This window comes from Chelonoidis abingdonii, chromosome 3, assembly GCF_003597395.2.
Source record: "Chelonoidis abingdonii isolate Lonesome George chromosome 3, CheloAbing_2.0, whole genome shotgun sequence".
Lineage (NCBI taxonomy): Eukaryota > Metazoa > Chordata > Testudines > Testudinidae > Chelonoidis > Chelonoidis abingdonii.
In genome coordinates, this window is record NC_133771.1 from 201,600,984 (window position 1) to 201,624,845 (window position 23,862).

At 40.5% G+C, this 23,862-nt stretch overlaps 1 protein-coding gene across 3 annotated transcripts in view; it reads left to right on the forward strand.

The window, feature by feature from the left end:
- SPRED2 (sprouty related EVH1 domain containing 2) overlaps nucleotides 1-23,862 on the forward strand; it is a 98,376-nt gene that overhangs the window by 34,429 nt on the left and 40,085 nt on the right. The window contains exon 1 of one of the 3 annotated variants that reach the window (XM_032806562.2): nucleotides 19,276-19,453. The exons of the other annotated variants lie outside the window; for them this stretch is intronic. Within the exon in view, the coding sequence (XP_032662453.1) occupies nucleotides 19,437-19,453 (17 nt within the window). The 5' untranslated portion in view covers nucleotides 19,276-19,436. Of the gene's footprint in view, nucleotides 1-19,275; nucleotides 19,454-23,862 lie in introns of those variants that run through there. 3 annotated transcript variants of the gene reach the window in all.

A 23,862-nucleotide genomic window follows, 5' to 3' on the forward strand; every position in this document is an offset into this window, starting at 1 on the left:
GAAGAACAGTTCTTGCTGTCATAAGCTGTAGGTAGGACACCTATTTAACAACGAAATCATGATGCAGTTGTGAATCCCGCACTGGGGTAATCTAAAGTATACCAAATTCACAAGTGGTATGTTAGTACTTGTGAGCAGATTACTTGGAACATTCCATTCAGTCAAACAGTTTACTCCGAACTGAGTCTCAAATGAAATGAAAATTCCTTGTATGGATAGTTCGTTATAATCCTTTCTAGTCAGGAGAGACAAAAAAGGAGGGAAAAAGATAAACTTTTCAAAATTCTGCGTTGGTATATGCTTATTTTCTAACCAGCATGTGCAAACGCGATATCGAACACTGATTTTTGAATGCACGAGCATTGTCATTTTCTGTTGGCTCCTTGCTTTGTTCACTATGCACAGGGGCGGCTCCAGCACCAGCATGCCAAGCGCGTGCGGAGTGGCAAGCCACTGGGGGGCTTTGCCGTCGCCTACGAGGCCTGCGGGCGAGCGTCCGCCGAAGCCACGGGACAGGGACCCGTCCACAGGCAAAGCCGCCGAAGGCAGCCTGCCTGCCTGCTTGGGCGGAAAAGCCTAGAAGCTGCCCCGGACTATGCACCATACATACTTCTGAGTGAATTACACCAGCTCATTATGATGCACCATGCAGCTGTTGAATGTATGAGCCAGCGGCCAAGGCTTTCGGTCTCACACCATAACTGTGCTATCCAACTGTCTAATGTATTATGAATGAGGCCTGGGCTTCGCACAATAAATGACATATTATCATGTAATGAAATCTGTTATAATACAGACTGAGGGGCAGATGTTAAGCGGGCACTTTTAAACTCTTCATCCTGACTACTATATGCAACATTTAATGTCCCTGAATACGGTGAGTACTGAGTGTCCACAGGTCGCAAAACTGGTTGTAAAAAACACTGAGAACCAAACTGTAAGGGAAACAGGGGCGAGTGGACAAAAACTACAGATTTGCAGGCCACATCCGGCCCGCAGGACCATCCCCCCACCTACCCCAGGAGTCTCAGTGTGAAGGCGAGCCTCCCCTAGCCCCGCCTGCCCACTCAGGCTGCAGCGTGCCAGAGCCACGATCTGGCAGCTCAGCCCACTGCTCTTGAGGGCCATGGCAGGCCGGTGGCGGAGTGGAGGGCTTCAAGTCCAGCCGGGGAGGCAAGTGGGCATTTTCTCTAGTCCTCACCCAGGGCCCCGCAGCCCCCGAGGATGTCTCTGAGGCTGAGCTCTCCGGCTCTGAACCCGCTGAGTGCAGGAGCTCCAGGTGCCGAAAGTTTCGGTGTAAGTAAACGTCCAACAGCTACCTCACAATATGGTGAAGAATTTTGGTAGTAAAACATGTAAAAACTGTTTATAACGTATGACTCCCAATGACCAATGCATTCTTTCTTATAGAGAAGGTACAAAAATACATTACTGCTGAAACATCCTTAAATCAGAACTTTATAGGACCAATGTTAAGATTTGGCAGATAATCATGAATATATAGATAGATAAGATATGATAAGATTCTTATGATTTTATAAAGAAAAGTAAAGAGAAATTTGATTCATGCTACTGTTGCTAAAGTGGTGAAATACCCCTATACACAGTATGTGCAATCAGTAGCCTTGCCTCATTCCACAAAGTTTTTAGCTCATAAGTCAGACGGCAAGATCCTTCAAAGCCTGCCTCTTTTCATACACACGTTTCCAGGACAGAGTGGGCGGAGCTAAAGTTAGTGTTCTAGGCCTCATGCTCTCAAACTGAATCACCTATATTTTATTAACCCACGCATGCACATCAACCGATTCCTGATCTGGTCTATTCAATGGTAAATTTCTCTCAGTTTATGTTGCACAAATGTGAAATGTCAATGAAAGGCAGGTGATAAATAATGTTAATAATTCTAACATAATCCAGCATATGTCAAGTCCTTTTTAAAACTGTAAACCTAGCCTAACAGAGCCGTATCTTATTGGATCCTTGGACAGGCACATCTGCATCCTTGGGACTGCATTCCTACAAATTCCAATCTGCCCATCTGTTTCTGCTTGAGGTATTGAACGTTAAAAAAACAGGTGCAACCATTTCTTGGTGGAAAGAGTTCCCCCCCCCCAATCCTATGCTTTGAAGTGGAACCCATCAGAAGATTCTCCAACATTTATGTATTATCTCTGAAAAAACTTAGAAGCAGCTGGTGAAAATGACCCTTTGTAACAAATGCCAAGACAATCTTGACTGCATGTGATGCGATAATGGATACCATCTGATTTCTATTTTGTTCTTTTAGTAATTTTTTAAGGGCAGAAAATGAGTCAAAGCAAGCATGTTGAAAAGGAGACTAGTCCACTAGTTTAATAAACAGTTCCCATATTTTTAACAGGGGATGATACCATGAACAACTACCAAGGGAAGTAGTGATTCTCCATCTTTGTATATTCAGATCAAGACTTGATACAGTTTCAAAGATATGTGTCAGTCAGAAGAAGTTATGGTTCCAAACAGAGTGCACTGAGTGAAAATTATAAGCGTCTGTTATACAGAGGTCAGATAGGTATTGATGGTTTCCGTGGCCTTAAATACATGATCACGGAATACCATTGAAAGGGATTCTTCTGCAAGGATGGCATAAGCACTGCATGGATGTAGAACATTGCATCAAACAGAACATTACCAAATGCTGCCTTCTGTGGCTTTGAGACTTAGGTTTTTGTGTGCAGCACACTGGAAACTGCGATAATTCCAAAGACTGAAATCTTTAAGCATATGTCTAAATATTAATTATACATTTAGATAATGAGTAATCTATTATTAAAGTCTGTATAGGAGGACTCAGTGTAAGAAGTAAATTTCAAATATACCTTTTAAATAATAACATATTGCCATGGAACATCTCTTCGACATAATAAATCATTAAGATTAATACTTTGCACTTTGTAGCACCTCTATCATGAGCTCAAAATGCTCATAAACATGACTAAGTGACCCGGCATCTTGGTAGGTAGTATTACGATGGTAAAAACTGAGGCAACATAGGAGAACAATCTCTCTTAATGCAGCAGGCCAGTGAAAGACCAGGAAATAAACCAGTTCCATTGCTAAACCAGCGGGTCAGCAGCACCATGTGCGCAACGGACCTTGACAAAATTACCATATTATTACGACTGTGTGGTGGATGCGGAGGGGTGGGGGTTATTCAGTCATTAATTTTTGAAAAAATTACACCACCCAATTTACATCGGACACTGTGTGCAGACACGTTGCTGACCACTGCTCTTAATCACTTCACTCAATGTTTTTCGGAGGAAAATTAGCTTCCTCACTACCCAGTCCTGTATTCATTATATTGCTTGACTGAGGCAACATTCTTACAGACTAAAAGGCTTTAAAGGAAGTTTTTAAGCGAATGATGATAATGTCGTTGTATTTGAAAACGTCCTTGGCACACATCTGAACTGTACAAGTTATTTAAAATACTTTAAGCTTTAAAAGACGATTATTCTTCTTGAAACCAGTCACCAGGGTCCTAAAAAAAGGGGAAAGATTTTTGAGGTAAAAAAAAAGGGAAAAAAATGAATTAAATTTTTTCGGGTCAACAGTGGTCAAACTTCAAACAAGTATAGAAATAATGAAAATCAAAAAACGGTTTCAAATTACATTGCCTGCATTCTTTGGTAGATGATTGTATGGTACCAAGGCGATTAAATAAATTGTGTATGCAAATGTAATTCATTGCTATATGTATGAAGATGGGAGGTATGTGGAGCCAAACAAATTTCCACATGTACTTAATGCAATATTTTGCAATTGAACATCCAGACAACATGAAACACTGTTTTACCAAAGCACCTAATCAGACCTGGGATAGTGTGACTTTCATTATCTTAACAAACATATCTTAATATGGACACAGAGGTCCTTTACGGTGAGTCTCCAGAAGAACAATTAATATAGAATAGGGTGTCTGGAAAATAGGAAAAATATAGACAAGTTTAACAATGGCCAACTCCTTTATCCTTTCTTTATGCAGTAGCAGTTTTATAACAACAAACACGATCTCATCATTAGCTTTAGCCCGGTTTTGCTTTGAAGGCAAAATTGTGCCTCCCAATATGTTTGACATTATATTCACCTGATTTAGGAGCGTCCCTAAAACCAAAAACTCTTAGTCCTCATAAATATGCATTTCCTTTACTCTTTTAAGTAAACTACTATTGCTATCATTCACTTTTAGTTAAAGACCCTGTCAGGTGGTGTTTATGTTGAAGGAAAGGAGTTAAATTACAAGTGAATTGAACTGTATTTCTTGGAGTGTTAAAATTATGAGTTGACTTGGGAATTATCCTCACAAGTAATTTTAGGATCCCAAGAATATGTGGTGGCGCGTAAAAGAATGTTCCTGTCCCTGTTAATTCCTAAAACCATCTGATTTCTACACTGTTGGTGAATGGGTCTCAAGAACTTGTTTTGATGGTAAATTTTCCAGTCTTGCATATTTTTCACCAGATCTCTAATATACTTCTGCTTAGAGTGTCTGCTATGACACCTGAAGTGACAGTGATATTATAGATCTGACAGAGCATCCTTTGTTAATATGTCATTGATATAAAATTTGCCAAATGCTGAGAATATTACTGGAAACATCTACTTGGACAGAATTAACAAATATGCACTGACACTATATAAAGGGATCTGGAATGCGTCCCATAATTGCAGCTGGTCAGATAACATGATTCCTTTTTACTGAGAGTTGTAACATGTACAGACAGCATCTAAGAATTTAGATCCTCATCCTAATAGCAGCTGCATGGATTGCTGGTTGTGAGGCACTGATTAGTAGTTAAGACATTTTGGTGCTATTTCCCAGAAATCTGCATTGGCCTGTTGTGTGACCTTGGGCCATTCCTTTTCTGCCTTGGTTTCCTTTCCCACTCTTTGTCTGTCTTGTCTATTTAGACGTGCATTGCTAGGGCTATCTTCACTTTTGAGTTTGCTCTTGGTATCTCAGAGTTGCAACCCTCCTCATGTAACAGGCCCCAAGCACTTCACCACACACCAACAAACCCAACCCATGTCTCTTCCCATGGTCTCCTTGCTTTGGACTGGGTTGCAGGATACAGCACACTGTACCTACTCTGTTCCTCAGCAGGCTCGACGGCTTCAAGCTCCTAGAAGTCTTCCGTTCAGGAGCGTGACCGACCAGTGGTGAATGTAGTGAGCCAAAAACGCCTTTTCAAAACCAAGTATTGTTTAATCTCAACGTGTTAGAACACAGCATAACAAGAGAAACCACAGTGAACAGTTTATACAAACATTTTGTTTATGTAAAGCTAGGTGCCTTAGCTTCTCCAGGCACCTCCACTTCTGGACTGGGTTTCATCTGCTTCCCTGCAATCTCTGTTTCTCCTCTCCCCTTGTGTTTCAGGTGGGACTTCTTGTCAGTCCCAAAGTTCTTCCTTTGCTCCTGGGTCTCTTAAATTTGGAGAACCGTTTACATGATCATTGGAGGAACAGGGATAGACTTCATGTGTCACAGTGGTTTTTAAGGCCAGAGTAGACCACCAGATCATCTAGTCTGACGCTCCGTAATATCACAGGCCACCAACAGCCTCACTCTTTGCCGGGTGGTAGAAACTTCCTTAATAGTGTGCATAGGGGGCACTGTTGGTCCCATAGACACTTGCCTCGTCCCTGAGCCTCTGCCCTCGCATCCCCCTTTTCCAAGCCCTCACACATCCTCCCCTTGCCTCTCCTCTCCTTCCCTCCCCTTTCTGGTACCCTTGGCATTCGCTCTACCAAACAATCAAAATTTAGACCGAATTACAACCTACTCAAGCAGCTGTTCTCTGCATTGTCTTATGTAGTGGCAACCTGCGGATATTCAGATTGTGTTAGCCTTCTTGCCTACTTTCAGATCAGCTGCCTTCTGGAATTAACTTTGTAGTCACTTGCCACGAGCATAAGCGACAGATTAAACCATACTTGTTCATAAAATGTACAGACAGCTCCTCATCCTTTGACAGTAAGCTAAAGATAGGACCTGTCTGTTATGTGTTTTTTTCACAAAGCCTCATTCCTAATCTTCAGTTGTGTCCTCAAGGTACAACTAAACCAACTAGAAATCATAATAAATAATACTCTGTCTCTGTCTGCTTGACTGTAGAGCTTATATATAGAAACATTTCCCCAAAAGCCCCTCTCCCTCCTGCTCTGCTTTTGACTATAATTTGAAATAAATTGTACATATATTCTCATTTTCAGACACAGTCAAATTTTTTGTCTCCTCCGTGCTGCCAGAGAGCATTCTTTAAAGTTTCGGTTTGCTAGCATAATGTAGTCCATCCTTGCCCTCCAGAAGGCTTTTTGAGCTTGATTCTGTTTTCACTATTCTGACTAAATCATCTCACTCATGAGTCAACAGAGTTATAAAATTTGTGTAAGCAAAGTCAGAATCAGACCATCTTATCTGGAAAAGCTCCATGCGTATCCCCTTGGCTTGTACATCTACACTCTTTGTATCCCTTTAATAGTAAACTAATGATCTCACAATACTTTAATGTTAAAAACTAGTTACTTTATTTATCTTTTGTCCCTCAGTCTGATCCCGGTATTTTGCTAACACTGTGGCTTGTAATTTATAATTGTCAGTACTTTACAGGTCCTAAACAGTAGTTGATTTTGTTTTGCTATTCACTTTATTATTCTATTTGAACTACTATGAAACCTGGCGCTCCTGTAGTTTTACATTTCAGAAATTTTTGATGTTTCCTAGCAACAATTAATAGGCCGGTGAGTCGGGAGAGGCAATAACACTCTATTGTTTGTTCTCTCTGTTGTGATTTTGTTTAATTATTTTTTAAAAGCCTTTATCCAATTGTTCATTAATTTCAATGTTAAAATGATCATGTGAAAGGTTACTGAAGAATTCAGTTTTTATCTTACTAATTATAACGGCTATCTTCCTAGTAATCTAACAAACTTATTTTTAGAGAAACTTTGATTATATGCATTATTTATCATTCTTTGGAACGCTAAGTGCCAAATAAAGCATCAACATTTGTTGGCATTGTTTTATTATTAATTTATTTAAACTTGTACTTTTTCATCCATGCATATTCTATGGAGTTGGAATATAAGCGAAATCACAGACTTTTGATTTAGTTTATTGTAGATCTCATTGTTTCAGTATTTATTTTTCTTCTGTATTCCATTTCTAAAAATTTCCTTTGACAATTGCTTTATGGCTTACCGTTTAAAATGTAGACTTTTTAAGAAATTAAATAGTGGAAACATCTTTTATTTCGTTTATAGTATGAGTCCAAAATGCAGAGATTTTAAATGTGGTTCTTTTTTTTGTGACAATACTGCTTTCTGTAGCATAGATAATTCTCTAACAAGCTTTCTGCTAAGGGTAGGCGCTGTTTGCAGTGTATTTTATTTCCCAAAACATGACACACTTAAAATGTATTTAAAATTTCACGTTCTGAAGCTGGAATCAGGAGACATACTATTCAAATGGGCTGAAATAATTGGATGGGAAGATTGTGGCATACTACTTCGAGAAAGCCTTATATTGTAGACCAAAAAAATCTTGCAGATATACAAAAGAAACTCGCTATTCATTTTAATGCATTTTTCTTGTGGCTTAAAGCTGTTTTTTAAAATGTAGTCTTTTAGCCATCTAAAATTAATTTTTACCTTTCATGAACAACTGGTTGGATTATCTTTGTATTATTAAACGTTAATGAATATGTCAACCCTGAGCTCCAAGCAGTGACCAATATGTGCATCACTGTTAGAAAAAAAAAAAAAAAAAAAAAAAAAAAAGTTGTCCGTTGAGCACTGTAGATGTGTGTTAAATGGATGATCCAAAAAATAAGTTACAGTGTGGCTTTGCAAATGTATTATTAGTGTTCAGCTGTTCCGTCCCTCGCAATTTGAAAATGGTCAAGTGACTTTGAGCTATCCAACTAAACCTGAATAAAAAAGAGGCTGTGGGGGTTTTTAATGCTTTTTTTTTTTTTGACAACATACAGGTCTCTTGTGAGTGTGTTTGAAACATTCAAATGCTTTGTTTGTTACCAAGACTCCAAAAAACATTCTTCTACACAGCTAAATCTTGTTTAATTGTATTAAAGCACATCTCTCGCTTTATTGGGGACGAGAACGGAGGAGTCACTGAAAACTTTAGTAGGATTAGTTTGAGAGGACAAAAGCAGTGCCTAAATGCTTTTAAGGCCAAATCCTACTCCACCAAAGTCATTAGGGTTATGTACATTTTAACTTTCATTGGTTAGCTGCGGGGGTGGGCCGCTTAATTTTCCTGGGTTTTGGTCTCTTAGATTCCATTACTATTCTAATAAATTTATTCCTAGTTTAATCTTCTTGTTAGATAGGTAATATGGTGTTGTACCTTGGCATTTCCTTCTGTGGCATTCATAAAATATTAGATGAGGAGAAGTTCGTGTGGATGATTATGGTCTATACAGACCCTAAACATACCATTTACGCTAACATTGACGTGGGGTTATATCTGACTTTATGAAACAGTTACAACCAGCGCTTTTCAACAGACTATACGTTTACCAGACCCGCGATGTTAATCCGTCAGCATTCTCTGAAGAATGTGACAAATGGTCTTACTATTACGCTAGATGAGTATTTCTAACACTAAAACACTTGGTGTTTCTATCTTATCACACTAGAAAGCTAGATGTTAAGTAGCACACGCAGAAGGGTAATCTAAAAGTACATAGCGCTCGCCTGGTTGAGATTAAGGTTACGAACAGATAGTACGGCTTATTACATGATAGAAGATAATTTATAGTGAAATGAATCCTTAACCGGAGCCAGAGACCTGATATCTAGTAATTAAAAGATTACGAAGGGGTGGAGACTGTTACTGGATCTTTTTACCCTGAAGGAATTACCAAAAGTAAACCCCAAACGAAGACAGGGACAAGGTTTACCATGCGGATCCGATATTTACTTCAGTTCTAGGCGGGGGTGGGATATCAGGAAAGGCGCGAGGATAAGAGAAAGCAGCCAGCGTATGAGATAGAAATGCTATAGATGGCGAGGCGTGAATAACAGATCTGAATAACAGCTGAGGTGGAGCTTTCTCGCACTCTGACACTAGTTCCTTCCTAGACATGAACAAAGAGAGCAAGACAAACAAAAAAAAGTGAACTCTTCTCTTCTCTCGAATTTCAACGACAAAGCGACTGATGAGAAAACCAATTGTGCAGACGGACACCACAGGTTCGGCAACTTTGATTACTGCTGCAGCAATTGCTAGCTACTCACAGTATGTCCTAACAAGGCACACTGATATGCTAACTAGGTACAACTTTACAATACGGCTAATTAAGCCCTTGGATCTCCTGGGTGCCTGGGAGGTGGGGTTAGTGGAAATACAATTCCCGCACAGCTGGAATACTATCAATGAAGACACCCCTTTTGAAATCACCTTTGGAGATAAGACATGGAATTTTATCCTACGACGAGACTATTACTCGACCATACCCGAATTACTGGAGCATATGAACAACACCGTGGCTCGTCACCAAGGCCCGCCTGAGGTGGTCATGAACTACGACCCTGTAGGTAGAAAAGTGAGACTTAAATCTGCCAATTTTATCTATGAGTTTTCTACTGGCGGGGAGCTAGCTAGCATTCTGGGTCTGGACCCCAAACGCAGCGTCCAAAAATTTCCCTTCTCGGCAGACATTACAGGGGGTTTTAACTCCTTGTATCTGTACACAGATATTGTAGAACACCAGTGTGTGGGGGACTTTTCTGTTCCCCGTTACGCTGCGTCCCTGTCCGAGGAAGGAACAATGAGTTTGTTACCATCACCTATGATAAACCTCATTACGTCCCTGTTAGTAAACACCACATCGACACCATTACCATTGAAATAAAGACAGATCAGAACAGACATGTCTCATTTCGCTTCGGCAAGGTGATTGTTAAGCTGCATTTGCGGCCGCGGAGAGAGCGAGGTTTCTAAAAAGCAAAACACTATTATGGCGATCCTAAAAAATTATGGCAACCCCACCATCTACAGGAACTATTACAAAGCCCAGGCTGGATACGCCCTTCCTGGATATTATGGGACCCCCGTGATGTACGGGGCTGGTGTGGGTGGAATATTTCGTAGCCTCTTTCGAAAAGCTGTACCGCTTTTGAGGAGGGAGCTAGAGATTATTAAGCCCCACGTAAAAACCGCCACTCAACACATAGCTAAAGACGTGGTAGGTCATGTCTCCCGTGCTGTTCTGGAGAAGGTGGGGAATACAGCTTCACAGGAAGGATCGGGGCTGATGTACATTAAAAGGAGGAGGAAAAGAAAGAGAAATACGTCATACCCGCAACGCACAGGTCCCCCGAAATCTTTCAAAAGAAGGGCTTTAACACGCAGGGCCGGCCATAAACGAAAGTCCAAGAAGCAGCCTGGACAAAAGAGGAGACGCGCGCTGCCTGGTAAAAGAGATATTTTAATCAATCAATGTGGCTTTTGTTCACTGCTGGTCTGAAGAGTGCACCAAATCCGAACTAGACTTGTTTCAAATAGCCCCTACGCAGACCAGCATCGAGAAAAGCATTTACATCGAGGTGCCACCTCTATCGGCCGTTACGGAGTCTGCCCCCATTGACTTTTTTATAGCAGGGAATGGCATAGATTATATGGATTTAAACAACACGCTGCTTTACCTGTGTTGCAAGATTGTAAAAGGAGACGGAACTGAACTTGCCGCGGACGCTGAAGTGAGCCTGGTGAATTACCCAGGGCCACCCGTACTTTCTTCACAAAAAGGGATGCTGATACAATGCGCAGTTTAAAGCCTTCAGCCGCACTGCTCATTAAACAGAAGGCGTCTTTACTGCGTGTCAGTTTAATTTTCACATCCACTCCGTTTAACAAAAGTTTTTCTTGAAAAAACAGGTCACTGTGTAGATGGCCCAGCAGCTCTACCGTTCTGCTCTTGGCTGTCAGCTTTGCTCGCTTCACAAACCCTAGATTCTCTCCATCCAACTCTGTTTTTTCATGTTGTCCAGCAGTGTCTTTGTAAAACAGGCCGGCAGAAAATTGCGTGGCGAGGGTGTCATCGCTGTAATTGAGCACCGTTCTATAAAGGCGCCTGTAAGGGTAACAGTTGTTGTTGCGCTTACAAGGCAGTGTCCCAGCGTAACATCCAACTGACGGAAAATAAGGCCACGGGGTAATTCACCAGGCCCACTTCGGCATATCCGCAGCAAGTTCAATTTCGATCTCCTCTCGGGGGTGGTCCTTTTGGGAGGAAACCCTCCTGATTGGTAGAGGGTGGTGGGAGGAGTTCTTAGAGGGGTCACATGACCCACTTTTAAACGGGGTCACCCCACCCTGGAAGTCATCCTATTGGTCAAATCTCCTCTCGGGGGTGGTCCTTTTGGGAGGAAACCCTCCTGATTGGTAGAGGGTGGAGGGAGGAGTTCTTAGAGGGGTCACATGACCCACTTTGCTTCCAGTCATGTGGCCATCTTGACCCCGGAAGTCGCCCTGATTGGTCAAACCTCCTCTCGGGGGGGGTTCCTTTCGGGAGGAAACCCCTTCTGATTGGTAGAGGGTGGTGGGAGGAGTTCTTAGAGGGGTCACGTGACCCACTTTGCTTCCGGTCATGTGGCCATCTTGACCCTGGAAGTAATACCCCCACAGGGTGGGTCTTCCGGTGACAGGTGGGAGGGACTATAGGGGTCAAGGGGCGTGGTTAGGGCATGGTTAGGGTTTGATTGATGGTAGGGCCCTTATACTACTAGCCTGTCTGGCTTCCTTTTTCTGCAGTCCTTTATAGAGCCTAATTTTTAATACTGCCAACCGCCTCCAGATTTTCTAATTACATGGAAATCTAATGTGGACTTCAGACATAAGGAATAGATTTTTATTAGTTGCCTATGGTAGCTGAAGGTAAAAAGGCATATTCTTTGTGGTTTTCTTCTGCTGCTGTATAAAACAAAATTATTCTATTTTAGACATGTGACCTCTGAAGCAGCCCCTTAAATTTAGTACTGGAAGCACCACTTGGTTAGATTCAAGGAGATGTGGATTTGGTGCTGGATGTTAACAGTATCGGCAAGTGAATTATGATGTCCAGTCCCCCTGTTAATTATTCTGAGAAGTATATATTAATTATTTTAGGATGGATATCATATGTATAATACCGTGTAATTACCAACAATATGTACATGTTCTCTCTGAAAATTCATTTCTAGTGGACACAGGGTGTTGGATAATCCCCTTGGCAGTTTGTGCTTGCTTAATCGTCTTGTTTCTGAGCCAAAACATCCTGTTCCAATACGGGCATGGACCTTCTATCTGTGTACGTGACCTCACCATGGCACCTGGGGAACACATTTCCATTAGATCAGCCTTTTTAAAAGATTTTTTTTTTCACTTTCTGCATTTTAACAATGCTAATCTGTTCCTTTGATGCATGTTCATTATGCACAGTGAAGCACTGACCATTTTTATTCAACTTGGTGTGTAAATTCTGGTGTGATTTATTTTTGTGCTTTATCTCTATTCATTTTCCTGTTGGGAAATTGATCCAAAAGTGTGTCCATTTCAAACTAGAAGCACCTATCTTTCAAGTGTAGGATTTTCTCTTTTGTCGTTCCTCCAGCTCCAGAGACAATATAGACATAATGTAACTGGCTGAAGCCCCCCCATTTTTAGCTCGTATGCAGGAGTCTCTTTTGCTCTTTATGTAAAACATTGGGGAATTTTATGTCCCCATTATCTGAATTAAATCTCAGCTAAAACTGGATTTTGGCAAAATTTGGCAATTTGGGGTCCAGATAAGCATCTGTTGTTCCACTAGCATCTGCTAAATACATGTGGTTTGGATATACCCGCAATTAGGGCAAGTGAAATTCAGGTAGGAAAAATGAGCAAAACGAAAATGTTCAACATTTTGTGAAATCGGTCAGCAAAATTCAGACACACACTCTAGTCACCATCCTAGCAACTATTCTTTTTGGGTGAATGAGGTGACAAGTCAGAAGGTAGGTAATCTCCACCCTCCTGCCGTCCTTTGAGTTAGGTATATTTTAAAAATTTAAGAAGGGAGGGGGGAAATCTCACTTTTGACAAGCAAATACTCATAAGGAAATTTATAAGTTGCCCTCGCTGGTGCTGTTCTCACAGGAAAATGGAAACCACAATGTTGACAAAGGGTGGACACAGAAAATGTCATTGTGTATATTCTGAAAAATGCTAAAGATGGGTGTCTTTAGAAGAAAAGCATATGCTGTAAACTGGTGCTTTTTTGGTACTGAGGGTCTTCAGGTTGGTGTGTATTATCGATTTAAAACATCCAGTTCAGAAACTGCTAATAAATACATGGAATCTGGCAAGACTCTAGCTTTTGTTTTTCAAAGAAAATAAGCAGAAAAACAAATCCATCTGACTTCCAGTCGAAATCTTACAGGATGCTTTAAAATATCCATCGCTGCAATAATTATTATGCACAAAATTGTAGAGAATGTAAATTCTGTCTCTTTATCTAAAGAATCCTAAATCTCATATGCAAACAAGTAACTGTAGCTGTCACAAATTGCTCAGAGCCACTGGCCTCAATAGTATTGAGTTGGATACTTTTAAACAAATACATTTTGTTGTCATGGTTGTCAAGCAAGTGGATTTTTCAGTTTGAAGCTGCAAGGAATATTACCTCTGCAACTTGTCATGTAGTCTGGACCCGTTTATTTTATAATGGGGTGTCCATCTACACTAGATCATGGAATTGCCAAGTGTACACAATACCCAAGTGTTTGAAGGAATGCCTGCAATCATTGCCAAATTCGTAGACTAGAAGTGGACAGGAAATGCTGGTACAAGCCCACAGTATATGACACTGTTTGCCTTTCAGTTCACACATTCTCCAGCATCTGTTGATGTATGGGGGGGTCACCTTTATACTTGTTGATACCATGTAATAGTGACTGTGTACTGGCATATGTAGCAGCCCAAATATATTTTCACATGAAATGAAACAATTTGTCAAGAGTCAAACTGGAGTTGAGTATACTGCTCTGATTTCCAAACAGTCGTGATTGCCGTTTTTTAAGGGGAGGCTTCTTGTGAGAACCCTGTACAATCTCCTATAAAGCTTCTAGGGGTCATCTAAAGAGAGATGGTTACATTTGAAAGGCCAAAGCTTCTCTTGTTTAAAAAAAAAAAAAAAAAAAACTCTTCAAGGGTAGAAAAGAGAAACATTAAACTCTGAAAATAATAAAACACAGGAAAATCCAGAAGTTCTCAGACAGTTTCTCTTTTACTTCCTTAAAGGAGAGAAACTCGTTTCTTAAGAATTAGTAGTACTCTAGCTCTGAGTTAAGTGTTTTACTTCACCAGTAACATCATTGGCCTCAGTTTGTACCATTGTACTGGTTTGAACTGAAGAACCCATTTGATTTCTAATGTGAAATCCTTCAGAGCCTCAGGCAGGGAGGCACTCCAAAGACGTTTTCAGAAGTACAATGGCCTTTAGCTCCTTTCAGAATCCTGACAAGTAGGAGACAAGACATGAAATCTTAACACTGTTGAAGTCAATGGGAATTTTTACCATTGGCTTCATTAAGGTCAGGATTTCATGCTACGATCCTCAAGGGCCGTTGTCCAAACTCTCTCAAGTTTATCGAATACCCAGTTTACCTTGACTTTGCTCATCTGGTTGTCTCATCCTAGTATTGCTGGTCTTTCACTGTGGGTACATTGTTTATACCTTTAGAGTTACAGGGTTCAGGAGCTCCCAGTCTTGGGGGAAAAAGAGGAGGAAAAAGGGAGACTGATTTCTACTGTCTCAGAAATTTTTCCCCAAAACACATGTACCTTTCAAATCTGTTAAACAGATGGAACCTGCTGCATGACCATGTGTTTTCTCACCACTGGCAAGTGGCAGGAGGGGGTGGTGTGGTCTTCTAACATCCCCCGGTTTTGCTAGCAGGAAATCACAACTAATTTTCAGTTTGAAAGAGCAACCAGTTTGGTTTGTTGGCATTCTAAAACACCTGAATTCCAGAATATACAAGAATTATAACATTGTGAGCATTCTGTAAGTGTCTGGGGATGAAAAACTATAGCCCTTTATAGATTTAGGAAAAAAGGAAACACTTCCATTGTTAGAATGCCACACCACCACCTCTGTTTCCAGCGATGACTAGATTGCTGTGCTGCTGCTGTCTGGAATTCCTCGTGTTAAGCGGCAAGGTGGTGGGAGGAGCATAAAGTGCTCTGACTGTGAGTGGAGGGTTAGTGATAGGGTAGTTTCGGCCCTGCTGTTATTGTCCAGGGACTTTATTATAAAAATATTAAAAAATTAAGTTTGTCAGGGAGTGGAGAACAGGAAGGAACAGGAAAAGGCCACTGCTGCTTGAGGTATCCTTGCAGGAAGGAGAGGGAAGGAATCCTTGATACCTTTTTCTTGGTCCAATGGTGAGTACAAAAAATAAATCTTTAACTTCCCTATAACAGCTTCTAGTTACAACTTAGATAATGTTTTTACCCCTCTTAGCCACAAGAGGCGTTAGGACCCATCTGCGCTATGAAATGCTTACGCAATGATGTTTAACTTAGTGGGGGAACTGACTGTGTGTTATAAACATTGTCTGGCCCTGACTCTGTGGACAGAATCAAAACTATGTTTAAAAAAAAATTCTTCACGCCTGATGTTTATAGACCATTTGTCTCTTATGAAATGCTTTGTCTACATTATGAAGCCTAGTTACCTAATATATTTAGGGATATTACTTTGGAATAGCATGGTTGTAAAAGAAGAACCCTGAGAGAATTACCTCGTTATATTAGATCTACGCATTTTTATAGACTTGCTTTTTTTCACCAGCAAATTAAATGTGCAGTATAGTGGGATCCTGCTATTGGTTGGGGTGATTTCAATGCTACCTGACTACAAATAAGTAGACTTTCAACTATTTTTGAGACAAGCACACTGTAAAATTTGACACGATTCTTAAGGGTGTAAGGCTAGAGCAGGGGTTGGCAACCTTTCAGAAGTGATGTGCCGAGTCTTCATTTATTCAGTCTAATTTAAGGTTTCGTGTGCCAATAATACATTTAAATGTTTTTAGACGGTCTCTTTGTCTAAGTCTATAATATATAACTAAACTATTGTTGTATGCAAAGTAAATAAGGTTTTAAAAATGTTTAAGAAGCTTCATTTACCTTTAAACTAAAATGCAGAGCCTCCCGGACTGGTGGCCAGGAGCTGGGCAGGGTGAGTGCCACTGAAAATCAGCTCGCATGCCGCTTTCGGCATATGTCCCATAAGTTACCTGCCCCTGGGCTGGAGTATTCTCTTCCCATCACTGCTCTGATAACATCTTTTGAGTACAATGTGACTTGGACAAAGGCTAGATTGGAAATCTTTGTGGGCAAGGAAGGGCCTATAGAAGTAACATGCACCCATTAAATTCTGGATAGAAAATATTCCAAGTGAAGACTTTAAAGGTTGTTTTACTACTCCTCTTTTAATGTGCACCTTTTTAAAAAAAATAAATCTTAAACATACAGATAAAACACAGCACCACTGGACAAGGGGCCCATTGTTAATGTTTTGCTGTTAAACTTTAGTCCCGTTAATTTATTATTTTTTTAAGTGGTTGACTTCCTTCTCCTTAATTGTAATTACTCCAGTAGCCACAGGGAAAATATTCTTCTCTTGCCCAGACCACTGCCTCAGCTCTTTGAACTGTGCTTGTTGTGAACATATAGGCAGTGGAACACAGATGTAGTGCCTCGTTGGCTGTGCAATTCCAGTGTTTACTTTAGTCTTCTAGTAGCAAAACTATGCAGCAGTAATGTGTTCCACTCCACGTTAGAAAAAATGTCCATATATCAGAACAGTCACACTGCAGTCCAAGTCAGGAAGCGTACTAAAATGTTAGAGGACAGTCAGTGTAGCACAAAACATGCATTTAGTCTCAAACATTGGTGGGGGTTTTTTAAGGATTATAGCACTGTTGCCAAACTGGCAATTGAAGTTTGGCTAGTATATCTTCAAACCTGAAGGGTGTTTGAAAGAGTGACAATCTAGGCTGATATTCCATTACAGGCCACATAATATTCTGTATTTTATCTCTGCTTTAGAAGAAGCTTTGAAAACCAGATGGTGCAGCAAAATTAGCTACCTAGTTTTGTTTCACTCTTTTGGCTTTCACGCTTAGGTTTCTCTGATCCTCAGATTAATGGATCTGATATTAGAATTCAGTTTCTTTGAAACAATTCTTAAACGGAAAGTAAGTTTAGCCAATATTATAGTGTGTCTTTCAGGAGCAGCCCTATAAGGAGACTATCATTCAGTCTTCCAGATCTCCCCTTATCCCAAGGAGGGACATACCCTGTCCATAGCTCTATATTTGATTCAGTGTACGTCCCCCTGGTCCAGTGCACTGGTGGGTCAGAGCCACCTTTTCAGGAATGGAGATAATGGTTCTGCAGAGCCTACTTCTTCCCCAACTCCAATTGACCTGGGAAGCCAGAACAGGGAAGTAAAGCAGCAACTTACACCCCTGCACATATATGCGGAGCGGGCCACCATCTGGTTGTATATAAGGAAGTTGTAAATATTTGCATATCGAGATATACCATGTCACTGTTGATCTTTTATGAAGTCATACCTTAATTGTCCCCCTTTTTAGTGAAAACTATTACCCATCAAATTTAAGGGCCTTTCTATACTACAAACAGAAGAATTTGGGATAGGGTACAACACAGTTGTCAGTTGACCTAGTTACAATAAAGTTAAAATGTGTTGTTCCTATTTTGTGCTAGCCAAGTCTCTAGCAAGGCTTGGGAATATAATTAGTCTTGTGTATGCTACAAAATAAAGCAATGTTATAAATGGGTCATCCTGACATTTTCACTTGTCCTGCGTACAGACTGCCGTAGTTTAAAGTAAAATGTATTTTTCTATTCTAAACCCCTTTCATTTTCTCATAACTTTGTCACCTTTTGGACTAAACTCTTCCAGGCTTCTTAAAGCTGGAAGCTTGTGCAATATCATTTCAGCCATTTTTGAGTTATGCGAACATCAAGGGGAAAATAACTTTGCCTTTTGTTCTGATTACACACTTTGAGCTTGGATTACTCAAAAATGGCTAAAGCTGGAATCTTCAGACTTGTCTGTCCGCAAGGAAAATAATTCATTCATAAATCAGGTCACTACTTTAAAGTTATAAATATTTTTAAAATTGGAATTTTCACAAGTGTTAAAACATGGCAGGAAAAAAATGCTAAAGCTATGCTATGGCAGTTCTGCAGAAGCATTTTTGTTTTCAGAAACAAAATGGAAATTTAAATGCAAAGAAATGTGTGTAACTTTAAGGGTGAGTAAACACGAAAGCCCCAATTCACCAAAACCCTCAAACATGTTTTTAATTTTTAAGCATGTTCTTAAGTCTCATTGATTTCATGCTTAAAATTAAACGTGCTTAAGGGCTTTCTTGTAGTGTGACTTTAAAAGTTACATGTAGTGTATATTATATAATAGAGACTAACCTGAGTAATAATACATTCCATTTTACATTTAATAAGAAAAACAGGAATAAGAAATGCTACATGTGATATGTGGCCAACATTGTGGTAGAAACTTTTGGGAATTTCCTGACTTCAGAACTTCAATGTTAACTTTATGCTAATTCCAGTTTCTTTTATCATTTAACCATAGGTGGTACTTGGAAATACATTGACCTTGTTTACACTGCAGTCTGTAATCACGTTAGTGAACACTATTACAAATTGTATCATAGACAAGCCCACTGATAGGCACAGACTGCTGCTTACAGAAGTGTCAAGTAGTTTGAACTTTTAGGATTAACATGATACAATATGAACATTATTCAGCATAAACAGCTAGCACAAAGTGCAATCTGGAGGCCGTAAAGAGATTATACCTGCTTTCAACTTTGAACCTGTTTGTAATTTGGGACAGTTCACTGATACGATTCTGAGGATTCTGTATAATTTCTGACTGATTTTAGCAGTGTGTTCGTGAGCTATTATGAAATTGCTGGATTACTAATTAATGGTAGCTACAGAATTTTCTTTAAAAAACAAAAAAAAAACAAAAAACCCTAACGTTGAACTGGGGTGGCAAGGGGGCAGAGATCTTCAGTCAGTTCAATGTGCCTCAATTCTGAGAAGCAGGATGTTGAATATGAGTAATGATACAACAGGCCAATAATATGCAGAATAACCCTCTGATGACTCATCTAGTACAATGCAGTATATTTGTCAAGGAGACTGAATCATACATGGGGGGAAGCCACTTTTCAGGCAGCCAGCTGGTACTCAGGTCAGCAAAAGACGATCCATTTTATCAGAAGGTTTATAGTGGTAATAATGGTAAGACAGAGCACCCGGGGTATAAAATGTAGAAGAAATGGCATCTCCCAGCAGGTATATGTATTCTCTTGATACCTATGATTTCATTTTTACATTTCCTTTTTTTTCTGCCTCTCCTTTCCTCCTCTGGTTCTCTTTAATTCTGTACATAATCTGTAAGTAAATATTATGTGACTTCTTCTAGGGAACACACATGTTTTCGTTTATGATTAATATGTGAGTTTTTCATAAGTAATATCAATCTTTTGATCTTCATCCTTTCATAAAATTCTGAGAGCAAAATAGATGCTGCCTAGGAAACAACTTGTCTAGATGGGTGCCCCCTCTTCATGGGCAGTAATTGATGTGAGGGGTTAGGGAGAGAAGGGAGGCGCATTGAATTGTGCGTGCTGTATAATGTTTATATAATTTAGGAGCATAATTTTTCTGATTTATTTATCTGGCAGGGGAAAATGCTTAAATTGTGAATGTGTTCATGGTATATATTCTCTTTTATTTTTTGTGAATCAGCTTGTGCTGAATTACTGAAATAGCCTTAGTGTGTATGCAAAATATTCTTACAGATTAGTCTGTTATATTGTACTATATGTACTAAAGTGAAGATTTCTTATTGAAATAAAAGATGCATTCTGCCTTCACCAAAATGAAGCCGAATGAAAAAAATACATTTTACATGCACTAAAAGTATTGTATGTTTCAAAACTGTGTGTCTACCACATTTATCAATCATCTAAAGGTTTTAATGTATCAAATGTTTAAGGTCTAATGGCTATAGTTGGAGACAAACATGTTTTTGTGTAAGCTTCCCATGCAGGTTCACTAATATGGCTGCATCAGGACGAGGAGCTCTAGCCTTTGAAACTGAATTTTTTTGTGAATAAGAGGATGACTTGATGTCTGGCGTCCTGAATTTCTGTTCATTTGCTGTTGTGATACCTATGTACATGATTGCAAGAAAAATCTGATTTGTAAAAGACAAGGATCCAGTAGCAGTGGTGCAGGACTGGGAGTCAGAAGGTTAGGGTTCTCTGCCCAGTTCTTCCATTGACTTGCCCAAGATCATAGAGCAAGTTGCATTTCTTCTCTGTATCTCCATTTCCTTATCTGTAAAACGGTGCCCGTCTTGAGATGAAAACCCTCAGAAGTGCTTGTTAGCATTATTTATTATTTTTGCTGATCATTACTCATTCAAACCATGTCATTCCTTGCTTTAGTTTACGCAGAATAAATATCATGGGATTTTTATGATTGGTATGTATTACACAAATAATTTTGTGTAGTAAAGGATGAAAGTAAGTAGGGCTGGTTTAAAAAAAATGTAATTCATGATGCAATTCTTGAATTGCCTGTTTATTTGGCTGGACATACTAAACGAGCACTCTTCATTTGTCTTGCATATGCTATGAAACAAATGCCATCTGTCATTCAATAACATGCTAATTACAACAGGGGATAATGGTAATGTGCAACAGAAATCTGTGGGGAATTATGTTGAAATCTACAAGGATTTTCTGCCGAAATGGGCAGTGGTCTTATATAAAATGTGGGACACCTCAGTTAGATTTTTCTCTTCTACTCTCCTTGTCATTGCCTTTGCATTTTAATGTGAGACAGGGTACATCATCCAAAAACTATTCATTTAAACTGAATTTCTTTTGCTGCTTGAATGTGTCTCCCAGAGTTTATGTACAACCTAAATGATTAATTGAATAATTGGTCTATTTAAATTGAACATTTTGATATTTTAAGAGAAGTCTCTACGCAAATAAATAATCTAATAATCCATTATGACTGCCACAGCAAACACTGAAAAGTTTAAATGAGAATTGCTCTAAAACAGCTTGGAACAGTAGTTCGACTGGTATTATAAAATTGTAACTATGCTTTAAAATTGACCTTATGATACAGCTAAAATTTCCATATGGTTTTCTAGATCATCATTGAAGCAAACAATGAGCATCACAAATTTAGTAAAAGGAAACTTACTTAAATTTCTCAAACTTCATTTTACTATCTGTATATTGTGTTGCTCCAAACTGACAGTGTGTGAGAGGAGAAATACTGCATTGAAAATGAGCCTCTTAATTGAGTTTGAAGATGTAAATGAACCTCCGTTTGCCACCATCCATGCCAGTATAGCTTTCACTGATGTTCACAGCTTTGTCCTTCTTACTCACAATGTTGCTGCTAGGCCTTCTTCAGAGCTGCTTCTCTTCAATCAGACGCTCAAGCACTGCAGCTCGGGTGACCAGGTGTCCAATTTTTGCCCAGAACATCCTTGGTAACATTCACATGGGAAGGTCAGCACCGGCGACTGGACTGTTAAAAGTCTGGTTGGCGGTGGTAAGGCAGGCTAGTCCCTATCTGTCCTGGCTGGCACTGTGCTGCGCCCCAGAAGGTATGGGGTAAGGGGGCTGGCTTTCAGCACCTCCACTACTAAAAATTTTCCAGTGCCACTGGATGCCAGGACAGGCAGGCAGCCTGCCATAGCGCCCCTCCAGCCCCCCACTGCACCACTGACAGGGAACTGCCCGAGGTAAGTCCAACCCTGAGCACCCCCTCTCTCAAACTCAGAACACCTTCCTGCACTCCAAGCCCCTCAGCCCCTGCACCTTAAGACCCAGCCCAGAGCCTGGCCCACACCCTGAATGCCTCCTACCTGGCCGAACCCCAGAGCCAGCACGCCCAACCCAGAGCCCTCACCCCATTCCGCACCCCCAACCCTCTGCCTCAACCTGCAGCCCCCTCCCACACTCCAAATCCTTCAGCCCCCCCCTACCCCGCTTAGAGTCCCCTCCTGTACCCCCAGCAGGAACCTTCACCCCCTTCTGCACCCCAGCTCCCTGCCCCAGCCCAGAACCCCCTCCTGCACACTAAACCTCTCATTTCTGCCCCACCCCGGAGCCTGCAGCCCCAGTAAGAGCCCTCACCCCCTCCAGCACCCCAGCCTAGTGAAAGTCAGTGAAGGTGGGGGAGAGCGAGCCACCAAGCAAGTAGGAATGTAGTGAGCGGGGGGTGGGGCCTTGTGGAAGGAGCATGGCCTTGGGGAAGGGGCGGGGCTAGTGTGTTCGGTTTTATGTGACTAGAAGGTTGGCAACCTTAACTGCAGCAGTTCCCTTGCTCATCTGTTCTACTAGTTCAGTCGCTTTTTCCTTTACTTCCCACCTGCATGTTTAATTTTAGCATATACGTTGGTTGTATCATAGTATCCTAGAGCAAATGGCAGGAATTCACAATGACTGCTCTGCAAAGCATCTCAAATCTGTCTTCAGGAAGACTTAAAATAACTACAGTAGAACCTTAGAGTTACTTATGCCAGAGTTGCGATCTGACCAGTCAACCACGCACCTCATTTGTAACTGGAAGTACGCAATCAGGTAGCAGAGATGGGAAAAAGAAGACGCAGACACTGTACAGTACGGTGTTAAACAGAAACTACTAAAAAAATACAGGAAAGGCTAAAACGAAGATTTGACAAAGGAAACTGTTTCTTTGCTTATTTCATTTAAATTAAGATGGTTAAAAGCAGTATGTTTCTTCTCCATAGTAAAGCTTCAAAGCTGTATTAAGTCAATGTTCAGTTGTAAGCTTTTGCAAGACCAAGGTAACATTTTGTTCAGAGTTGTGAACATTTCAGAGTTATAAACAACCTCCATTTCCGAGGTGTACGTAACTCTGAGATTAGCAGGAGGCTAGCAGCATTATGAGTGCAGAGTTAAGGCTGTTGGGGTGACCTAAACTGTTGAATTTGCACACTTTCCACTTTTCAGATGACTTCAGATGTTTGAAACCTTAACTTTGAATTTCCAGGCATTTAACTGATAAGGATGTATTTCTTAATGCTCTTACTACCTGTTAACTTAGATCAAGCTTTCCTTCATTTCAAAAGAAAGGGTTGGGTGTCAAAGATCTGGATGACCACTTGCCTGCCTGAAGCTTTTGAAGCTATAAGCTAGAAGACTCTTTTCTGGAATTCCTCCATAGGTTCTTCTGATTCAGATTCCAAAGTTATTCTTCGGTGATGGTGAAAGACTTCTGGCTCTTGGACTTTATTTTCTTCTACAATACTTTGTTCTTGCCCCGTTGGCAAGACTCTGATGCCTCAAGAGATTAGGACTTTTTCTTCATTAGGACCAGAGCCAGTGGGCACATTCATCAGCTTACAACTCCCCCCCAGGAGGCAGGAACCCAGTTATTGTCTTCCTATAGGTCCTAGAATCGTGGGACTGGAAGAAATCTCAAGGAGTCATCTAGTCCAGTCCCCTGCACTAATGGCAGGACTAAGTATTATCTAGAACATATCTGACCGGTGTTAACCACCCTGACAGTTAAGAAGTTTTTCCTAATGTCTAACCTAAACCTCCCTTGTTGCAATTTTAAGTCCATTATTTCTTGTCCTATCCTCCGAGGGTAAGAAGAACAATTTTTCTCCCTTCTCTTCGTAACATCTGGCTCCTAAATGC